At 40.4% G+C, this 18,829-nt stretch overlaps 1 protein-coding gene across 4 annotated transcripts in view; it reads right to left on the reverse strand.

The window, feature by feature from the left end:
* Positions 1–18,829, reverse strand: part of ANK2 (ankyrin 2) — a 277,110-nt gene that overhangs the window by 229,134 nt on the left and 29,147 nt on the right. The window contains exons 1-2 of one of the 4 annotated variants that reach the window (XM_064416073.1): positions 18,682–18,699; positions 6,531–6,589 (exon numbers count right to left, since the gene is read on the reverse strand). The exons of 2 other annotated variants lie outside the window; for them this stretch is intronic. In XM_064416073.1, the coding sequence (XP_064272143.1) occupies positions 6,531–6,551 (21 nt within the window). In that variant the 5' untranslated portion in view covers positions 6,552–6,589; positions 18,682–18,699. Of the gene's footprint in view, positions 1–6,530; positions 6,590–18,681; positions 18,700–18,829 lie in introns of those variants that run through there. One more of the 4 variants, XM_064416072.1, reaches the window with a different exon arrangement.

The raw sequence follows: 18,829 nt of genomic DNA on the forward strand, positions 1-18,829 counted from the left end.
GGCCCTGCTTAGCAGTTTTAATTTCAACCCACTATTTGCATTTGCTTAAAAATCTCTTCTACAACAAACTGCAAACAGACTCTAGAGTCTGTACCAAATTCCCATCTAAAATATGGCTGTTCATATCTAAGGAAAAAAAGCTAAATGTAGCAGAAAGTGTCTACTGCCTACCCTGGCAGGGTTTTATCCAACAGCCTTGAGTTTTTAACTCAGCTACATCAGCTGACTCCCCTCAGACAATTTTTAAGTTCATTAACGTCTGCTAATCTAAAATCATGAATATGGACTTTGTTTTATTTAACATACACTTACACACTCTACACCCACTCACATGCATATATACTTATACACACGCGCATACACTCTGGTATTTTCTTTCCATTAGAAGTGTTTGGGGAGAATACTGATTGCACAGCTTTGATACATGCAGCTTCCTCCCTATCATTTTATGACCATTTTAGTTAACATAATTACCATTACAGCAGATCCTAATTTGTTCTCATGGCTACAAATTCATGAGACAAACTGCTGTGATGCTACAGCCTGATCAAAACAAGAGCAGGCAGAAAAGCAGCCCAGCTTTCACCAGCTTCTTTAGCTGAAAGGCTCAAGCACAGAAAGGAAATCAAAATCACTTCCTCTACCTTTGGGTTCCCACCTCTGCAGCCTTCTCACTAGAGATGTTACAGACATGGGTGGCTGTGAAAACTACAGAGCAGGGTTAGAGTGTTTTTTAAATGTATACAATACACACCAGCCCTTTTCCTCCTTCCCAGAGAATTCTGACACAGAAGTCTTAGCTGGACAGATCATTAAAAGCTTTGCATTCCTAACTTAAGGTGTATGTGGAGGGAAGATTTTGGGACCCCATCTTGTTCACATTTAATAGACAAAAAATTTGAGGTATTATCATTTTTAATGATTATTTCATGCCATTGTAGAATAGCCTAAGGAAGCAAATGATTTATGAGAACAGATGTATTAACTACATGCCACTGATACTTTAGGAAGGAAAAAAACCCAGGCCTATCCATTACAGCAAAAAGAGTGATGAGACTGACCTCATTTGCCCTCAATGGTGTCTGTGGAAAACTTTCTACCATTAACACTTGTATTCAACACAAATCTCACTTCCAGTGGATTTCCAATTGACTCCTGAAATAGAGCCAATGAAACTAATCTTCAGAGAGAGCAGAGCATGCATGAAACACTCAGACTGCCACAAGATTAGATGCACATTTTTAAGAGGCACTTAAAGACTTAAGAGTGAAAATTCTGCCCTACACAAACACACTTAGAAGTAGGCACACGCTCAAAAAGATGACATTCAACACTCCCAAATCTTCAGTGCTGTTTGAAACCCTGGCAAGGATGTGTACCTTGGCCCATCTTCAACCTCTACCTATGCCAGAAATAGCACTGGAACACAGATGAAGAAAAGCAAAAGCAGCAATATTCTGGATTTACATCTTATCTGAGATTGTCTGAAACATTAAAACCAGGACAGTATCTTTAAAAGCAGCTCTGCAGAGTGGCCAGGCCTACATTTTCATTTCTGGCACAAAAAAGAAACTGCAAAATCTGCATCAGAATGAAGTGTTTTCTCAACAAATGTTTATAACAGAATGTAAGAAATTCGTCTGGCTGACAAAAACTACCCATTCTCTCACTGGAGAAACAATGTCCTTTTGTCTGCCATGCTTGTGGTAAAAGAAAATAAATAAGATTTTGGCAGAAAAGATAATATAGACTACAAAAATTTGGCAGCCAACCTGTTGCTCTTTGCAGTCAATGCTTCACGTGTCAGGTTTCACGTTTTATCTGGAAAATAAGCTGTGGAAAAGCTCAGGACCATGTGAGACACTTCCTCAGGATTTAGACTCTGGGCTATTTTTTAAGCAAAGCAAAATCACCTTGGGAGATTTTAGCCTATTTAAAGTGGCTTCTTCCTTCTATATTTATCTCCAGAGAAAAAATCTAAATCAGAAGAGAACAAGCCACCAAAGAGCCACATACAATCTGCTTCTCAAACCGTGACTGCTCCAAGCAAGAGCTGCGTTCCACACTCATTTCCTTGGTAGGCACTGAAGTGGGAGCAGTTTTCGAGCATGGCTGCACAATGCTGTGCAGCATGGAGCATTCAGCCCTTGGCCAGCGCCTCCCGCTCCTCCTGGTGGCAACCTAGCTGCAGACTGCTGCTGGACACTGCAATTGCCCTGCCTGCCTTCACGGCCCATTAGCTGCAATTTCTGCTGAAGCAGAGGCTGTCCTCAGCTGGATTCAGCTCAGCTGCTAATTGTCCCAGCATCTGAACTCATTCCATGTGAAAATCAATAGCAAACCTGAAATACTTTCAAGTCTTCATAGTCACTCTGGAATTTCTCCCATTTTGTACTCACAGACCTCAAGAAGACAAAAAGAAAATAACCCTGACTTCTCTGTGCTCATTTTGGTTACCATAAAAATAAAGCTTTTCCTTGTTCTTTGTAGTACAGGGGAGATCATGACGGATGAAATTCATCATGGAGAAAATGAGCCCCTTACAAAGCAATACACAGAGGCAAAAAGCAGTGCGAACGTACCACACACCATTCCACTCTTGTTTTGAAGGAACAGTCTAAAGTCAAAGGGTAATTCATTCATTATGCCCATTTAAATTTTCATGTCCCCTTAGGCTGCCAGCATAAACACCAGTTAATGTGACATGCAATCCTGCTTTTTTTTCCAGATGTAGATATCTGTTCCTTAGGAAATACCAACAGGCAGACAAGAGCCACAACTTTAAGTGATTATATATCTAGAAAGAACTTAATATGTTTGCACATACAAGCATTTCTGACACTTATGTCAAAGATGCAGTTTCACTTTTAATGTATACCAAAAAAAAAATCCTCAAGTGTTGCATCCATTTTTTAAAGCAGGATAATATTACGAAGGTGCAGACATAAGAGCCTTCTAACAGCTCTAAAATTTCCATTGCTCACTGGAAAAAAAAAATCTTAATACAAGCACACATGTCCTCTACTTACAGCCTTTTTCATTACTATGACGAAGATGTTACCTAAAGAAAAATGCCACTACCAGAGAGTGGGACACAATCAAACAGTAACTCACATTCAGCTTGGCTTAAACAACAACTCAGGCTCAAAAATATTTGGCAAGCAGATCAACTATTCAAGGTCTGGAAAAACAAGTTTGTTTTCCTGGGACAACTTCTTTACCTACATGTCACCATTACCTGATGAATACCAGTGATTACGAAAATAAAATCACCTTTTAGATGCTTACTGGCATCTATAGGAGTTGTATATTGGCAAGCCACTGCCTTTGTCAGATGTTTCAAAAACCAAAGAGACACAGCAAACACACAATCTAAATCATAAGACACAAAACTATCTCCCAGTCAGCAGATCTATCTGATCTTGGCAGTCAGTTACTATTCATGGAATTTTTAGGTTCTCCAGTACTAAAAAGACACAGGAATGATATTAAGAGAGTCCCAGTGAGTTCTCTGGTGAAGCTGGATGTTAAATCCCCCCGCACCCAGCCACCTCAGTTTTCCAAGGAAAAATTACTGCTTCTCTCAGCATTTTATCAAGGGCTGTGCAATTGCGCCAGTTCAGGATCACCACTGAAAAGAAATGTGGCTCTCTACAGACAAGGCAGAGACAAAAAAGCAAAGAATGGATGACGCCTGTCCTGCTGCCCAGCCCCATGGAAAGCTGGGGAGGCCAGGTGCCAAAAATGCATTAATGTCTTTCATCAAAAGCTTGAAGAATAAAAGACATGGAAGCATTTTCCTGCTGCATAGCACAGCACTGGCCACCTTGCTACCCACCAAAGTCAAGTAAACACGTTTTCATCTGGGATATAAAAACAGATATACACACACAGAGGTTTTGATTACCAGCTCCTTGGTATATTGGAGAAAAAGAGAGCACCTACCTCTTGAGAAATCCATATGGACACGGTCCATGTTTCCACTGGTACCTCCATGATCATGCAGGCTAGAAACTGGGGATGTTAAAGTCAAGGCACAATTCCTAGAGAACCTGAAAGCTCAGAGGATTTTGACCTACCTTTGTGAATCCCTGGCCCTAGCATGTTGTTTGGCATTTATCTGAATTAACTGACAACATGACACCGAGATGGTAAAGTCCTTTATTGACAGCTCACACTCACACATGTGGCTCAACAGACACAAATGTAATGTACCAACTAAACACAGAGAAACAAAAAAAATGAATCTATACTTCAAGAATCAATACTGCTCGAGATGGTGATGATGTAGCTCACAGAGCAATGCCTGGTTTATTGAGATGACCTCTGAAAACTTACACAGGCATGATATTATTATTCCCATTTTTAAAAATAAAGGAATTTTGTATTCCTCAGCAGCAGTCTCTGCTGGCTTCTGATAGAAGGTACATTACTACAGCAACTAGTGATGGTCATTAAGACAGACAGGACACGACATGTTTACAAGAGAAAGCTCCTAGTTATGTTTCAGAGACCTGATAAGATGTCAAATGTAATAAACTAAATTGCCTGAAACAAATCACTCTAATTTCATCTTTTGATACCATTATATCTGTTTCCCCACAATGTATCCGAGTGTAGGCCACGGGACATAAATGCATCCAGGATCAAAGTTGAATTCATTTTACACTTAGCAAATACATGAGACATTCAGTGAGCCTTGCACCAGATCTAATACTGTTGCTTGCCATATAAAACTAGTGCACAAGTAGTTCCTGCTGATTTCATATAAATTTTTATCAGTTCCAAGCAACCAGGGGTTCTTGGTGCTCAGAACGCCATGTGCAGAAAACGACTGTACTGCACTGTGGGTTCCTCCTTCACTCCCAAATTTCTGCAAGTTTTGCGTCCCCTTCATAACTGAAGGGTTTTTTTAAAATGTCTGGCTCCTTAAATTTAAAAAAAAAATTTCTCAAATGGCCACAAGCAGCAGCATTTTGTTTTAATGTTAGCCAAGAACTTTCTCTTTTCAAAGGCTAAAATTATGCTGTGGAACTCTCTGGGGAACAGAAAAGACCTTTTAGTTCTCACAAAGACACATATTTACTGATAAAAAGCAGAACTTGTACACATTGATACGTCTGTGCTTCTGCTTACAAAAACCTGTGAGACAGTAGAACTGCAGCAAGCCTCAGCAAAGAAAAATTCATTTATTTTCCTTTTTGGCTGCAACAAATTGATACTCCATCTTTCAAAATACTTCTTATTTAAAATTCAAATCTGAATAATTAAGTGCAATCAAAGTTTCAGCTGGACAGATTTGTTCTTAAAGCAAAATTTTCCCAAACTCAGGTCACTAACTCAGCTTCAGGTGAGCCTTGTTTTTCCATAACATTTCTTTGTCAACAAAATCCCAGAACAGACAAAGGAAAATCAGGAAAAACAGTAGAGAAAGATAAAGTAGCTGCATGCAGCCAATAGTGGAAAGTCTATAAAAGGCAAAACCAGAATTTTTCAGCCAAAAATCTTGTCAGAGAATACTTAATTTTTGTGTCCAATGTAGTCTGGGCTTTTTAACTCAAAATTTATGGAAGGAGAACAGATAACAATCCATTAGACTCCATAATCTTTTCAGAAGTAGGAAATTCAGGGATAAATCTCCCTTCTGCCTCACTAAAATCAGAACTTGCCTTTGTCCCCAGACATTTCCTAATCAATAGCTCTGTCTTCCTCTTTGCACCCTTTTGTCAAAAAGATTAAGTATAATTTTCACTGTAATGGAAATAATTAGGAAACAGTGACATTTTTGCAAGCCAGAATCCTCTTCCTTGAGCCAGCCTTGGTGAGGATTCTTCCATACAGCTTTGCATTACCGTCCCTAATTGGAATTAACAGCAATTGCTCTCTGTAACCATGGCTCTCCCATCAACCCACACCCTCCTGAGGGATTTCACAGACAGCAACATGACAACAAACACTGCACAGAATTATAATCGATTATCAGTGATGTGAAAAAAAAACCATCTCTAGGAGAGCCACTGCAAATGAAATATAGCTGGAGTTTTTTTGATGCTTCTGTGTGTTTGTCACCAGCAGAAGCTGAAGCTTTTTGTTCACAGCATATTTACAGACATTATTTCCCAGTGCAAGAAAAGGCCTCACATACCTCCATATCCATCTCTCTGCCAAGGAAGGAGCTGTTTAAGGACCAAATCTGGGTCTAGCTTCCTCTGAGTTACTTAGTGGTACCGTGCCTTAGAAATGCTTCTATCACTTTATAATCAGCATGTAAAGCAGACTATCCAGTGATCACAAGTGCAAGAAGAGATTTCGAGAATGACACTTAAATATTTCATTCATCATCACCATCATATTATTATTACTACTTTTATAGCAAGTAAAATAATTTCAGCCAATTAGCTGGACCCAGGTTCATTAATTTCTCTGCCAAGACATTCTCAATAGAGCAAAAGAAAAATAAAAGGAGGAAAACACTCAAAATATGTACTCTAATTATTTGCACATTTCTTATTGAATCTAAATTGAAATACCTTTTGCAACATGCTGGCCATTTAAATGTCAATTCTTCATGTCCCCTTCGGTTACTTACCTAAAAAAAAAAACAGGAAAAATACATTAATTTTCCATGTTCTCAGATGTATCATGAGTCATGAATACTCTCCACTGCTCCCCAGTAAACCTTCAGTGGTTTTAACTTATAATTAGGATAATAGGTTTTAGTTGTTTTATTAGTTTAGATGACATGTTCCCACTTTGCCTCTGCTGAGCATTCAGTAATTGAATTTAAGATCTTTTTTCTTATTTTTTCTTTTTTCCTCCATCGTACATGATTTCAAAATAAAAGCTACTTGATGCCCTCAATAACTTGATTTTCATATTCTGCCTATTTACTCTGGAAAAATTAATAATTGCAGTCACAGTAATGGAAATATAAAATGGTCAAAGTAAAAGAACCCAAATGTGGTCTTTAGTACAGACATTTGTGCAACTTCTTAGCAGCTACTGGAAAGATATATTTTGGGCAAATGGAGCACAGGACAGCGCTATACCCCAAATCATTACAGAAATGCATCTTGCATTTGGGAACAGCAAGGGCAGCATGTGCACAGCAGGCTCGCCATTCACTCCCACAGAAACATGGGCTTTACACCATTATACACTGCATCTCTTTTCTGTAAAACCTTTCCAAACCTGAAAAAACAGGCAGGTGAGCTCAGAACTGCAAAAACCACTGGCTCAGCCTGGCAGCAGGACCCTGCAGGCTCCTTGAGCTAATCTCACCCCATCCTCACCCCCTAACCCACGCAGGAGGCCAGGCTACAAGCACACGTGCCAGGATCTGCCAGTCTCAAGTGAACCTCAGCTCCTGTTTCTCCCACCCACACACCATCCAGCACTCTTCTGAGACTGAACTGCATTTATCATTATTGCCTTCCTATACTCCAGATAATTTTAACAGTTTACAAAACATCCTATAAATGGTCCTCAACTACCAAAATTATATCCTAAGAAAGAAGAAAACCATTTCACATTTCATCCATACCACCACTTTTGCCATATGCCAGTTTTTAGATGTTTTCTTAACCAACGCAAGTTGAAAATTATAAAAAACGTAGGTGAAACCCTTAAAAACCAAATACCTTTCAAATTCAGTAAAGAACTCATCTGAATTTCTTTAAACTCCTTATTTTCCAGCATTAAGCTTTCCCAAGCTTTCTGACAAATTTCAGATGGAAATATCACTTATTCCCATAATGTGCTCACACTGAACAGAGTGTACAGGCTCAACATTCTCTCTGCCTGCATGCAACTAACTTTATTTTAAACTGAATTTTAAATCCCTGCCAAATTCATACATCTCCTGCACAAGTTCTGCTGCTTCCACCTCCTGTCAACCTACTCTGTGATGCCTCTGAATGAACCCTTTTTTTTCCAACCTGGCAGATCTCTTATTACCTTCCTCTCTCAAAGCAGCACATTTTGCTCCTCAATCCCCATGCATGTGCATGTTGAGCCTTTTTCAAGGGCAGCCTGCAGTTCAGAGCTCTCCAGGATATGAGCCCATTTCAGAAGATATAACACCATTATGCTTTAGCTACAGGAGTTACTAAGCTGGGGTTAACATGTGCTACTATAGATTTTTGTCCTTAAAATGACAACTCAAGGTATAATTGCCATCCGACTAGAATTATCTGATGAGTCATGCTAGCTGTCAGGTTTGGTTCATCTTTCTCCCTTTTTTATAAGGGGAAGCATAATTTTCAAGGTCAAAGTGAAAACAAATTGATCCTGATGATCAGAGGCTGTCCCACGGCTAGTTTTCTTACAGGAGTTTGTCATGATTACCCACATACCCCTTCCACAGGGAATTCTGAGTCATAATCAAAACTTGACCCACTTTTTTTCAGTGCCTGCTCTGGAATTTAAAAAGTTGGGAGGGTCCTCCACAACAAGTACATGTTAAACTTGAAGTGCTACAGTTCAAGCTTATTTCTGAGGAAAAATACCTTTGTGCTATGCCATTTGGCAAGGGTTACACTGAGCCATTTGCCTGGGGCTTATACCAGAAAAGTCAAAATGAAGACCCGCACCCTTTGGTGTTCCTTAAGATCAACCAGCAGGAGCACCCATTATTCTGCTGTCCTTTGCCAACCTAGATGGGATCAGAGCCTTCCACTCAACTGACGTGTACATTTTCCTTTTATCAGTGAAAACAATGACCAGACAGACTTCAAATGAGGTGACTCATCGGCAGATAATGAATCCCATTCCATTTCTGCCACATAACAGCCTTCATTTTGTGCAAGGCATGTCAGGCTGTACAGTCAGGAACCATGAGGTAAAAGCTGTTCAGACTTCATTTGGCATTCTAAACAATTCCTTCCAGAAGCACCCAGTAGCAGGTGCCATGCCACCACTTTTATCTATGCTTATCCTCCAGTTTTAGAGGGGGACAAAGATGCAATAGTTACTGTCAATCAGGGAGCAAATCTGTCTAACATTTAAACATTGAGCTTCCTGTGAAATAGGATTAACGCTAATGGATGAAGCTGTCTCCAGTCTGCCTAACGAAAAAAATGATCCTGCAAACTCTGACCAGAATTGTATTAACTACCAATTACAGACATAAATATAGCTAGGAGACTGAAATCATATTTTGCCTACTGCTGCAGAGGACTTGAAATGAAAATAGCTCCATCCAAATCAATATACAGCCATCTGTTCTGCAAAACGCTGACAAATCTCCTCCCTTCGGGATCTGTGTCCCCCAAATTGGATGAAGAAGTTGCCTTGCCTTCGCAATGCTCATTCCAAGAGTCAGCAGGGGCTGGTCAAGTTCTACTGTCTTTCACTGATGCCTGATGAGTGCTTTGGCTCATCCCACATCCACCAAATAACTGTTTTTTATTTCCATGCCAGGTTCTTGCATCTGCTTACAACGCCTCATGCAAGAAGGCAACGCTGTGGTTTGCTTTTCAAAAGTCACTTCAAAAAGCCATTAACACAGAGCAAGCTGAAAGCCAAAACAATAGCCTAGCAGAAGACAGAGTCATTTTATTCACAGACTGAATGGATGGTCCTTGGTGGAACCGTATGGGGGACTTTTCTTATTGACATCAGGTGCATAGGAGCTTCATATTTCCAAACAAAGCCATAGCCAGGCAGATTGAGCGCAGCTTAGTTGTTAGACCATTTGCAGTGATTCCAATCCACACCTGGTTACCATTTCTAACATAAAAATTAAAATATTAAATGCTGCAGAGAAATAAACATTTAATATAAATCTCAATTTGTATCCTGAGACCATTATACACTGCCTAAAATGTTAAACAAAATTAATGTATTTTTGTGCTCAGGCACTTTCAAACCAGCTGCCCCTGCATCCTCCTCAAGAGCTCCACAGTGAGCTTCTGATCTTCTGCAGCAAATGGTCTGGGCACACTGGCCATGCAGCGATTCCCTGGGGTCAAGGAGAAGGGAACAAAGCTGCCTTTGTGCACATTCCCTGGACGGCAGCGAGAGCTCGGTCACAGATGCAACACCAGCAGGGACAGTGCCAATCCAGTGTGCCCAACCATTACAGCACTGACAGCACTGACCCCTTCACTGTGACAGGCTTTCTAAGCCCAAAGTGCATCTCAAGATTACCAGTTTAAAAAATCCTCACAAAAATTGCTCATGTCTAACTGGAGCTTTAACATTTCAGAGCCCACTTCTGCAAACTCTTTGAAGCCATCAGGGCTATTTGTAAGACTAGCAATTCTGCCAAAACAGTAATTTATTCTCTCTTCCTCCTAAGCCTAAGGACCACTAAAGGGATTTTAATAGGTTTTGAACAGTTTAAATCCACTGTGCTCTTGCAGCTGTTCTATGTTAACAGCAAATTCACGGTCTTGCAAATTCCAGTTACATTCTAAGGGTGAAGTGGCAACTTAGTACACCTTTTTATACATATACACACTACCTACATAATGCAGTACTTTGTATTTGGCTTCATTTACTGCCATTACAGCAATCTTCTTAAAAGCACTAAAGTGCAAGACTAATATCTGGATCCAAGCTACCTCTGAAGTCAATCTAGGCGTTAGCAGCAAAGCAATCTATTTAATCCTTTAGGGAAAGGGAGAGAACTAATAAGCAATGGAAATACAGCCAAAGCAAGATCTCCACAAAGCTACCCAGTCATAGAAGATGGGGCAGTAAAAATGTGTGGTAGCAAAAAACTGCATCTGCCTTCCTACCCTGCTGCAGCCCTGATCCCTCCCACGCGCTGGCTTCCAGGCTGAGGGGGAAGCAGCAGCTGGCTGTCAGCTCAGAACACAAATCCCACACAGACAGCATTCAGCAACAGGTAGTGCAACACAGTTTGTCTTGGCCTACAATACAGAGAGCAGAATTGGAACCGTGATATCCAACAAGAGAGAAAAGGAACACAAAGAAGGGAGGGAACAATCAGTCAATCTGACATCCCTGGCTTCCCTGAGCAGGCGTACAGACTACAGATGCTCATTAATGGCCAGTAATTAGATAATTGTCCTCCATAAATATACACACTGAGAGCATTTCAAACAACTCCTAACAGGAATGACTGCTAATTCAATTCCCAGTTATTGATAAAGTAGTTTACAGCACTTATGAATTCTGACACATTTTCTGAGACGCCTCAGCGTTTCCTTGCTCCGTGACCCAAGCAGATCTTGTCACTGTGTCTCTCTCAGGACAGGCGAGCTCTGCTGACCGTGCTCCCAGCGTCACAAGGGACTCTGAGCCCAGGGTGACAGCACGGCTTGCCGTGACATTCACCGGGTGCCAAGCTGCTTCCGACGTCAATAGATGGGTTGGAAACCAAGCTGAAGGACACACGGCTGGAGCCCCAACTCGCAAGATGAAATTATCTCAGCAGTCATAACTCCTTGGCGTCCTTCCTATTTTTCATGCTACATGTTCAAGAGGCTTTAGCTAACAGTCTTTTACTTAATTAAAATTAAGTTACTGATCTCATTTTTTTAAAAGAAAGCAGATTGTAAATGTGGCTCGGGGGAAAAAATTTGTCTTCATTACTGAGCCTTGCTAGACTTGCAAGTTCCTTCCTGCCCTGTGATGAGAGATTTTGGGGGAGCAGAGAGGGATGGCACCTCACAAAGCAAAGGGGGTGATAGCAGAAACAACTGTTTTATTTCAGTTACATGATTCCCCCAAAACTAGTAGTTCTAACAATTCCTGAACAGCTGTAACACAAAATAAACGGAATGGAAAGTCACAAAGCTGAGAAGGAATGCCAGCCATTTGGTCCTTACTATATTAAGGACCAAAGAGGACTTGTAGTGCCCTTTAGCTGACAGGCCCAAGCTTTTCATTCCTCTCACCAGTTACTGAGCCACTAATGTGTTATAAAAATACATCCCTCAGGATGGCTCCACACAACAGTTTGCGGATGAAGCCACTGACAACCTTTAGATGAATATTTCCCTTTTCAGCATGGAAAGCCTGATGAAGGAGAGCTCCCTTACAGTCTGGGCAGGTGTAGAGGGTGAGGGCCCTAGTGCAGAAGCACCGATGGGAATTGGAAGCCAACTGCAGACTGATGGTCACAACTCAAAGACGGGGCTGCTCCCCCTCCACCTTCCAGAGATGAAACGCCTGAATCGGGAGTGTCATGGAAAACAGAGAAAGCATTTTCTGCTTGACTTGGTTTTAAAACAGAAGTTTGCATTAGCAGTCAGACTTCAGTTGTATTTAATTAAAAACTGATTCAGTGATTAAGAGAAGAACAGCTCCAAAAGGAAATGTCAGAATGCACTGCACTAGGCACGGTGCTTTCTGCATGAAATATAAGATGCCCATCGGGTTTGGGATTAACCATAAATTGGGCATAGTTTTGAGGCTGACCTATAATATTTCAGACTAAAGAGTCCCAAGCAAATTCCAAATTCCTACACATTTATGAAAAACAAAGAGCCAGTATATTATACTTCTTTTTTCATCTATTCAAAGAAAACAAGGAATAAAATTTTAGAAACGTACACTCAAATATCCCAATTTCTCCCAAACATTCTGTACTTCTTTCTTCAGTGGGGCTGGGGAAGTGATAGAAGAAAACTCAGAGAGCACAAGAAACTCAGTAGCCAGGACAATGCCAAACACCCAAGTATCATTTTCAACCTCAGTTCACTCTATATTTTTATTTCTGAAGCAGAGCCACCAAACCGCTTTCTCCAAAGCTCCTCAATACAGCTTTTCTTCTAAAGATACTTAATTTTTTTTTTTGCAAAAAAAATTAAGTCAAAAGCTACATTTGTAAGCAAAACATTAAAATTTTAAATATCCCATCTTGCAAATGATACAGCATCCTGTAATTTTGCTTTGTCTAGGCTGCTTGAGAGCGAAACACAGTATTTTTTCCTTATTACCAATTTCTAACAGATGTTCTCTCCTGTGTTGTTAAACAAGTCTTGATAAAAACACACTCGTGTCTTAATAGAACTGGAAGTACCCTGAGTGGGTTTCCCATTTGATCTGCTGTACGGCTCAGAGGCTTTTTTGTCTGCTTGTTGTAGCACAGAGTGTGTTTGGTCCCACAACAGTGACAGCTGACAACTGTTTTTCCTGTTTGCAAAAGCTTCAGCGTTCAACTTGAACCAAAAGCATTTGTCATGTTGCATGGCAGTGAAGTAGATTTAATCAGATGAGGCCACTGGCGTTGTCAGTGCCAGGCTGAAAGAATTTCAGGACAAAAGCTGGATTTATCTCTCTGGGAGTCTGTGTGGGGAGCAGCAGTGCATCTTTGTGGATGCACAAGGGGCAAGCTCAAGAGGAGAAGAAAACCAACCCAAGAGAATGTTTTCTGTGCAGTTCAGCCGAAAAATAACTGTTCTTGAGTGACCAGCAGGATGCTCCAGCCAGCCAAGAGCACTGTTGTGAGAATTTTGACAACATAAAGTGAATCTCCATGTAACTCTTTCAAATGTCACTAACACAGAGGGTGGTGCCTTCTGTGCTCTATCCCTACATAATTCTATTTCCAGAATAGTCAGCATCACTTAATATCTGTTCACATTCATCAATCAACCTGTAAAAAATTACTGACAACAGATGACTGTTCCCAAACAGCAGTGGCAATCCTCAAAAAAAGTCTTGGAGATTAAAATTCCTTAGAAACCATGACAAAGCACGTACCTCTCCTAGATAATGTCACACTAAATAAAACCCCCCAAAAAACAAACCATTAAAAGAAAGAAAGTCTTGATCATTTTACACAGCCACCAAGATAATATTTTATAATCTTTCTATCCTTTTGGATGATCAAGCCTTTGCAGAAGATTTACACAGAAGCTGCATATATGAAGCCATATATGCAAAAATCAACTCAGAGGCATGCAGCATTTCCAACCCCCAGCAGTGAGTGAAAAAACAGCAGCCCCACCTTAGGGGCTTTGCCAATTTACACCACCCTGGTGCAGTCTCATCATGAAGCCTTGCAAAGAGGATGCTGGTGCTTTCCCTCTGCGCCAGAGAGCAGGAAACAAAACGCTCTGAGCTACCAAGAGAGTGAACACTCCTCATGTTGCCTTGATATTCCCTTGCATTATTTCAGAGGGGCAGCTTTAATGTGCCCGAGGTGTGACCGAGCAGCTGCCAGAGGTCAGAGGAAGAGGTGCCTGAATTCCTGTAGGGTGTGCGGGTACAGCCGGCTCGCTGGCATGGCACAGCCTGGCTTTGGCATTCCCATACGGAGAGCTGCCTGCAGTGCATCCATGAACTGGAGCTCAGCCTTGCATGAAGTGTTCCAACATCACTCCAACTGTGCTAAAGGAATTTCCCACTTGCTTTTTTCCGCTAATTAGAGAGCCACTGGGACACAACAGGGCCTTTTGAGAGCGCGGCAGGCCCTCGAGTTCTGCTGAGTCAGGAGAGGGGCTGGATATTTTGATCCACTCAGAAGACAACCTTCAACTTCCTAAATGAGGCTGCAAGCAGGACAGTAGCTATAAATGTCAGCTAAGACTTGCAACCTACAGGCATCAATACCAATCTAGACTTATTTAGTCCTTAAGCTAGCAGATAAGGCAGCAACAGGAGCTGGTGAATGTACAGATTTTTAAAGACTTAACTCATTTCAGTAGATATCTGCCTTGCCTAGCACACAATTTTTATCGACACACCTTCAAGGCAGAACACAACACCTGAAGCAACTCCTCAAAAGTGACTTGCAGAAAACACATACTTAAAAAATCTGTTATAAAGCCTTCATACAGCATTCAGGTGTCTGCAGTCTCACTGCACCTGCAGACAGTCCTGCTTCTGAACCCTGGTCCACCAAAACAGTTCTCACATTTACAATGCAACAGGCTCAGCAACTCTTACATGTTTATTCTTGATTTCCAGCTGGAGATACTTTAATTTTAAGAGATATCAGAACTGCCTCAGAAACGCCTTGTCATTCACTGTATCTTGGATAGACAGAAAATCACTGAAGAACTGACAACTTTAAACTAACACCAAAAAAAGCTGAAAACAGATGCCTGTGTTCTCGTGCTTTGCTTGCACCCAAGGCGAACACCTGCTGTGCTTCAGGCCATGCAGAGGCACATCTCTGACCCCAGCTGTGCAGCAGGTGAGTCAGGAGAGCAGCAGCACAGGCCTGGGGCTGTGATCCGGCTGCCACTGCAAACCTCCTGCAGGTGAAACCTCTCAGCATTGCTCAGCAAACATGGTGCTGTCAGCACAGGCAGCCCCTCCTGCCCCACTGCTCCTGGCTCTGCAGTTTGCACTGAGCAGCCTCCTGCAGCAATGAGCAGAGCCTGTCAACCACAACATGCATTCAGGATACTCACCAAAGGATGATAATCACAACACTGATTTATTTCAAGGCTTTCAGACTGAAAACCAGCCAAATTTCCCATTTATTTTTACCCTTGCGACAATAATAATAATATACATAATAACAAAGATTTAAACAATGTTTCTCTAATGTTTATCTGAATATTAAGGCCTAAAACTAATAACTAGTCAATAAAATTAGCACTGCAAATTGTTACATAACATGCAGAATACTAACATAAACCATTTTGCCTGAGATTAGTTTTCATAGCTTGGTTGTCTGAACTGGTATTTGAACAGTAGACCTCACTTCTGCCACAGTACTAAACAATACTCATTTGTAAGCCTCTTTCAACTTGATAAAATTTTATGAAGACCTAACATTATTAATCATTTTCAAGCTTCTGAAAGTGTGGTTTTTTCTAGAAGACAATAGTGGCCAGCTTAGTGGAGAGAAGAACTGCAGCTGAAAGCTGAATTTCCTCCAGATGTGTACCTGTAAATTGGTATCAATACCCAAAAATGCAGTAGGGTCCCCTCTCAACACCTTCCAGGTGATATGGGGTGGGAGAACCAATGAGAGCAGAACTACACTCAATAAGGTACTCACAACTGCAACCACATTTCTCCTTTGCATATAGGAAGTAATTCCATAATAATAATTCCATAAACATAATTTCAAAGCAGCTTAAAAAAAAAGAGAATGGAGGATATTCCTACAAAACACATTCCCCATTTTCCCAATATTTATTCTTCAGTTCTCTTTACTTTTTTTTTTTCCCCCAGCAGTATGGAAACAGCTGGGACTTTGATGTACAGCTGCTTCCCACAGTGTTTCAGAAATTTAGTTTCTGATCTGTATTGGCACAAACTCCCCCCCAAAATAAACAAATTTCATCTTTCTCCACCTAAAAAACCCCCAAGAATGACTGTATGTCTGTCTTATAAGACATGTCTTTCTTTAAATTCCTTTTCTTAAACACTAGATTAATTTTAATTTTAAATGAACAGTTGTTCTGTGTTTAATAACTCCTGATACTCAGAAATCTTATAGAGGTTTCATTCCCAAATCCTGAGCACCTCCCTCATTCTGAACCCCAAAACGTGATTGATTCCAGCAGGCAATAAAAGCACACAACATACAGGATATCTTAATACATGCAAAGATCACAAGTATTTGTGTGTCCTTCTAAGGACACAAGGTATCAAAACAGGAAGCCTTAATTCAGGAAGAGAGTCCTGAGAGAATGACCAAAACCAGTTTCCATTCTAACCCAGGAGATCGGCAATTCTGGGTCTTCCACATCTTAAACCAATGTCCCAGTCCCAGGTTACAGAAATCAAAGGGTTAATAAGAAGCCCCCCTGTTTTCCTGCTTTTTTCACTGAATTAAACCAAGCACCTGATCTGAATTTAACAGATGTTAAGACAACTCTTCTATTCACTACCATGTTTTAGTACTTACAATGTTTTAATTAATTTTACTCTTTAAAATGCATAAAAATTTCACATCACCTTTAAATATTTATTGACAGTTTAGATTAATATTTCATGCTGATTTTAAAGAACAGAGAACATTTTCATAACATTTCTGTTAATTCAAAAAGGCAATGCTACACCCTCAGGTAAGCTCTCAGAACAGTGAGAAGGAATTTTTTTATCTTGCTCAAAGCAGACTATAAACACTGGCTACAGCAGAGAAATAAAAACATCAAGGACGAGCTTTTTCAAAGCTACTTAAGTGATTAGGGAGCCCACACAGCTCCCATTTACACGAGAAGTAACTGCATGCCTGGATCTTTTGAGCAATTTTGAATATTTCATTGGTCTAGGAAAGATTCTCCCAGTTAAGAGTAGTAAGTTGGGAGCAATTAATTGAAAACACATTACCTGTGATGCACAATGAAGACAATTCTCACAGCACAAGTGAGTATTTTAAGATGCTAAAATAGACCACAAAAGCTCTACAAACATAGGACCAACAACCTGTTTAAAACCAGCTGCCTCATTTCTGCATAATACTTGTCTTCCCTTTCAATTTCAAATTTTTATGCCTTTTTGGTTTTTTGAGAGGCCTTTAAAAGCTGCTGGAGATGCAACAGAGAAAGAACACTGTGGTGGGTCCAACTGCCTTAAGGAATTTGGGGCCATAAACAGCTGGGGCAGTAAAGGAAAGGCAGGTGCAAGTCCTTCCCTGATGCTGAAAAAATCAGGGCAGTCAAGTGTTGCTTGTTTACACACAAACAGCCCTGAACACTGAAAAAAATCCACCTGTTTTTATACTTAATTTAAAACAACTTTTCCTATTGCCACAGAAGCTTGTAAATATTTATGGTTTTAGCAGCCACGTGTACAGGAGAACAGGCACTTTAAAACAGAAGTTACATTTTAAAAAAGTTAAAGTTGTAACAGCATGTACAGAAACCAAGGTATTAATTTACAAAATGCCTCGCAAACATATTGCCCCTTCAAAAAACTTGTCAGTCAGTAGCAAAAGCTTTGCATCAGGTGGGAGGGATTCCAGACTGCAGTGGTTCCTATGCTAATTCTGCCTGAAGAAATATGAAAACAGGAGATAAAGTCTTTTAGCTAATGCAGAACACTGGTAGCTTGCTGTTCTTTGTTCTCAGGAAAGACTAAAAAGTTGCCTATATTTAAGAATATTCTTATATTTTACCCATTAAAATGGGTAAAAAGGCAAATGACAAGCACCCAAATAGAGGGGTGGAATTAAGCACAGAAAACTATGATTCTTTTCAGAAACTGAACACTGTGGTTAGAATAAAGCACTTGAATATGCTGTGCCACAGCCATCATTACCAACATGCTCATTAGCATTAAATTAACATGGACATGAAATATCAGGATGTAAATTAACAGCAGATGATGCTGTGAAATTGTAAGAAATTACTGTTATTTGCCAGTAATTCAACTAACAAAAGCAAATTCTGTTCATCACATGTAAACTCCAATGCTGTGTTACAGTGTTTTGGTTCCTAACTAAAATCAACTAACAAAAACAAAGAAACAAAAGATGTTACAGTTTCACACTCACCTTCTATTTGGTACTGCTTGCATTGGGCACTAATTGCATCAATGATCAAATCCAGGCAGCAATTCAATCAGAATACTAGACTCAGTTTTACAGAAGCAATTCTAATTTTTAGCAGAAACATTTTTAAATTACTTTCAATTAGATCTTTGCTCTTTTCCCTGAAGACCTGAACTGTAATATTTTCCAGGTTCTCTAAGCTTTGGTTTTAGCATTCTCTGCCAAACTGACCACAGTATTATGATCAAAAACACATTTTCAATAATTATGCCCTAAATAGTTTGCAGCACATCCATATATTGACTTACACTGCAGAGCTCAGATATTCCACAGTAACTCAGAATTCTGCATATCCTTCTCACCCATGGCAGGGTATTTCATGACATGAAGCCTGCACAGCCTTCAGGAGCCATCCCAACACCCACACCGAATGCTCAGTCAGAGCAGGCAGGTGGC

This window comes from Passer domesticus, chromosome 4, assembly GCF_036417665.1.
Source record: "Passer domesticus isolate bPasDom1 chromosome 4, bPasDom1.hap1, whole genome shotgun sequence".
Taxonomy (NCBI): Eukaryota; Metazoa; Chordata; class Aves; order Passeriformes; family Passeridae; genus Passer; species Passer domesticus.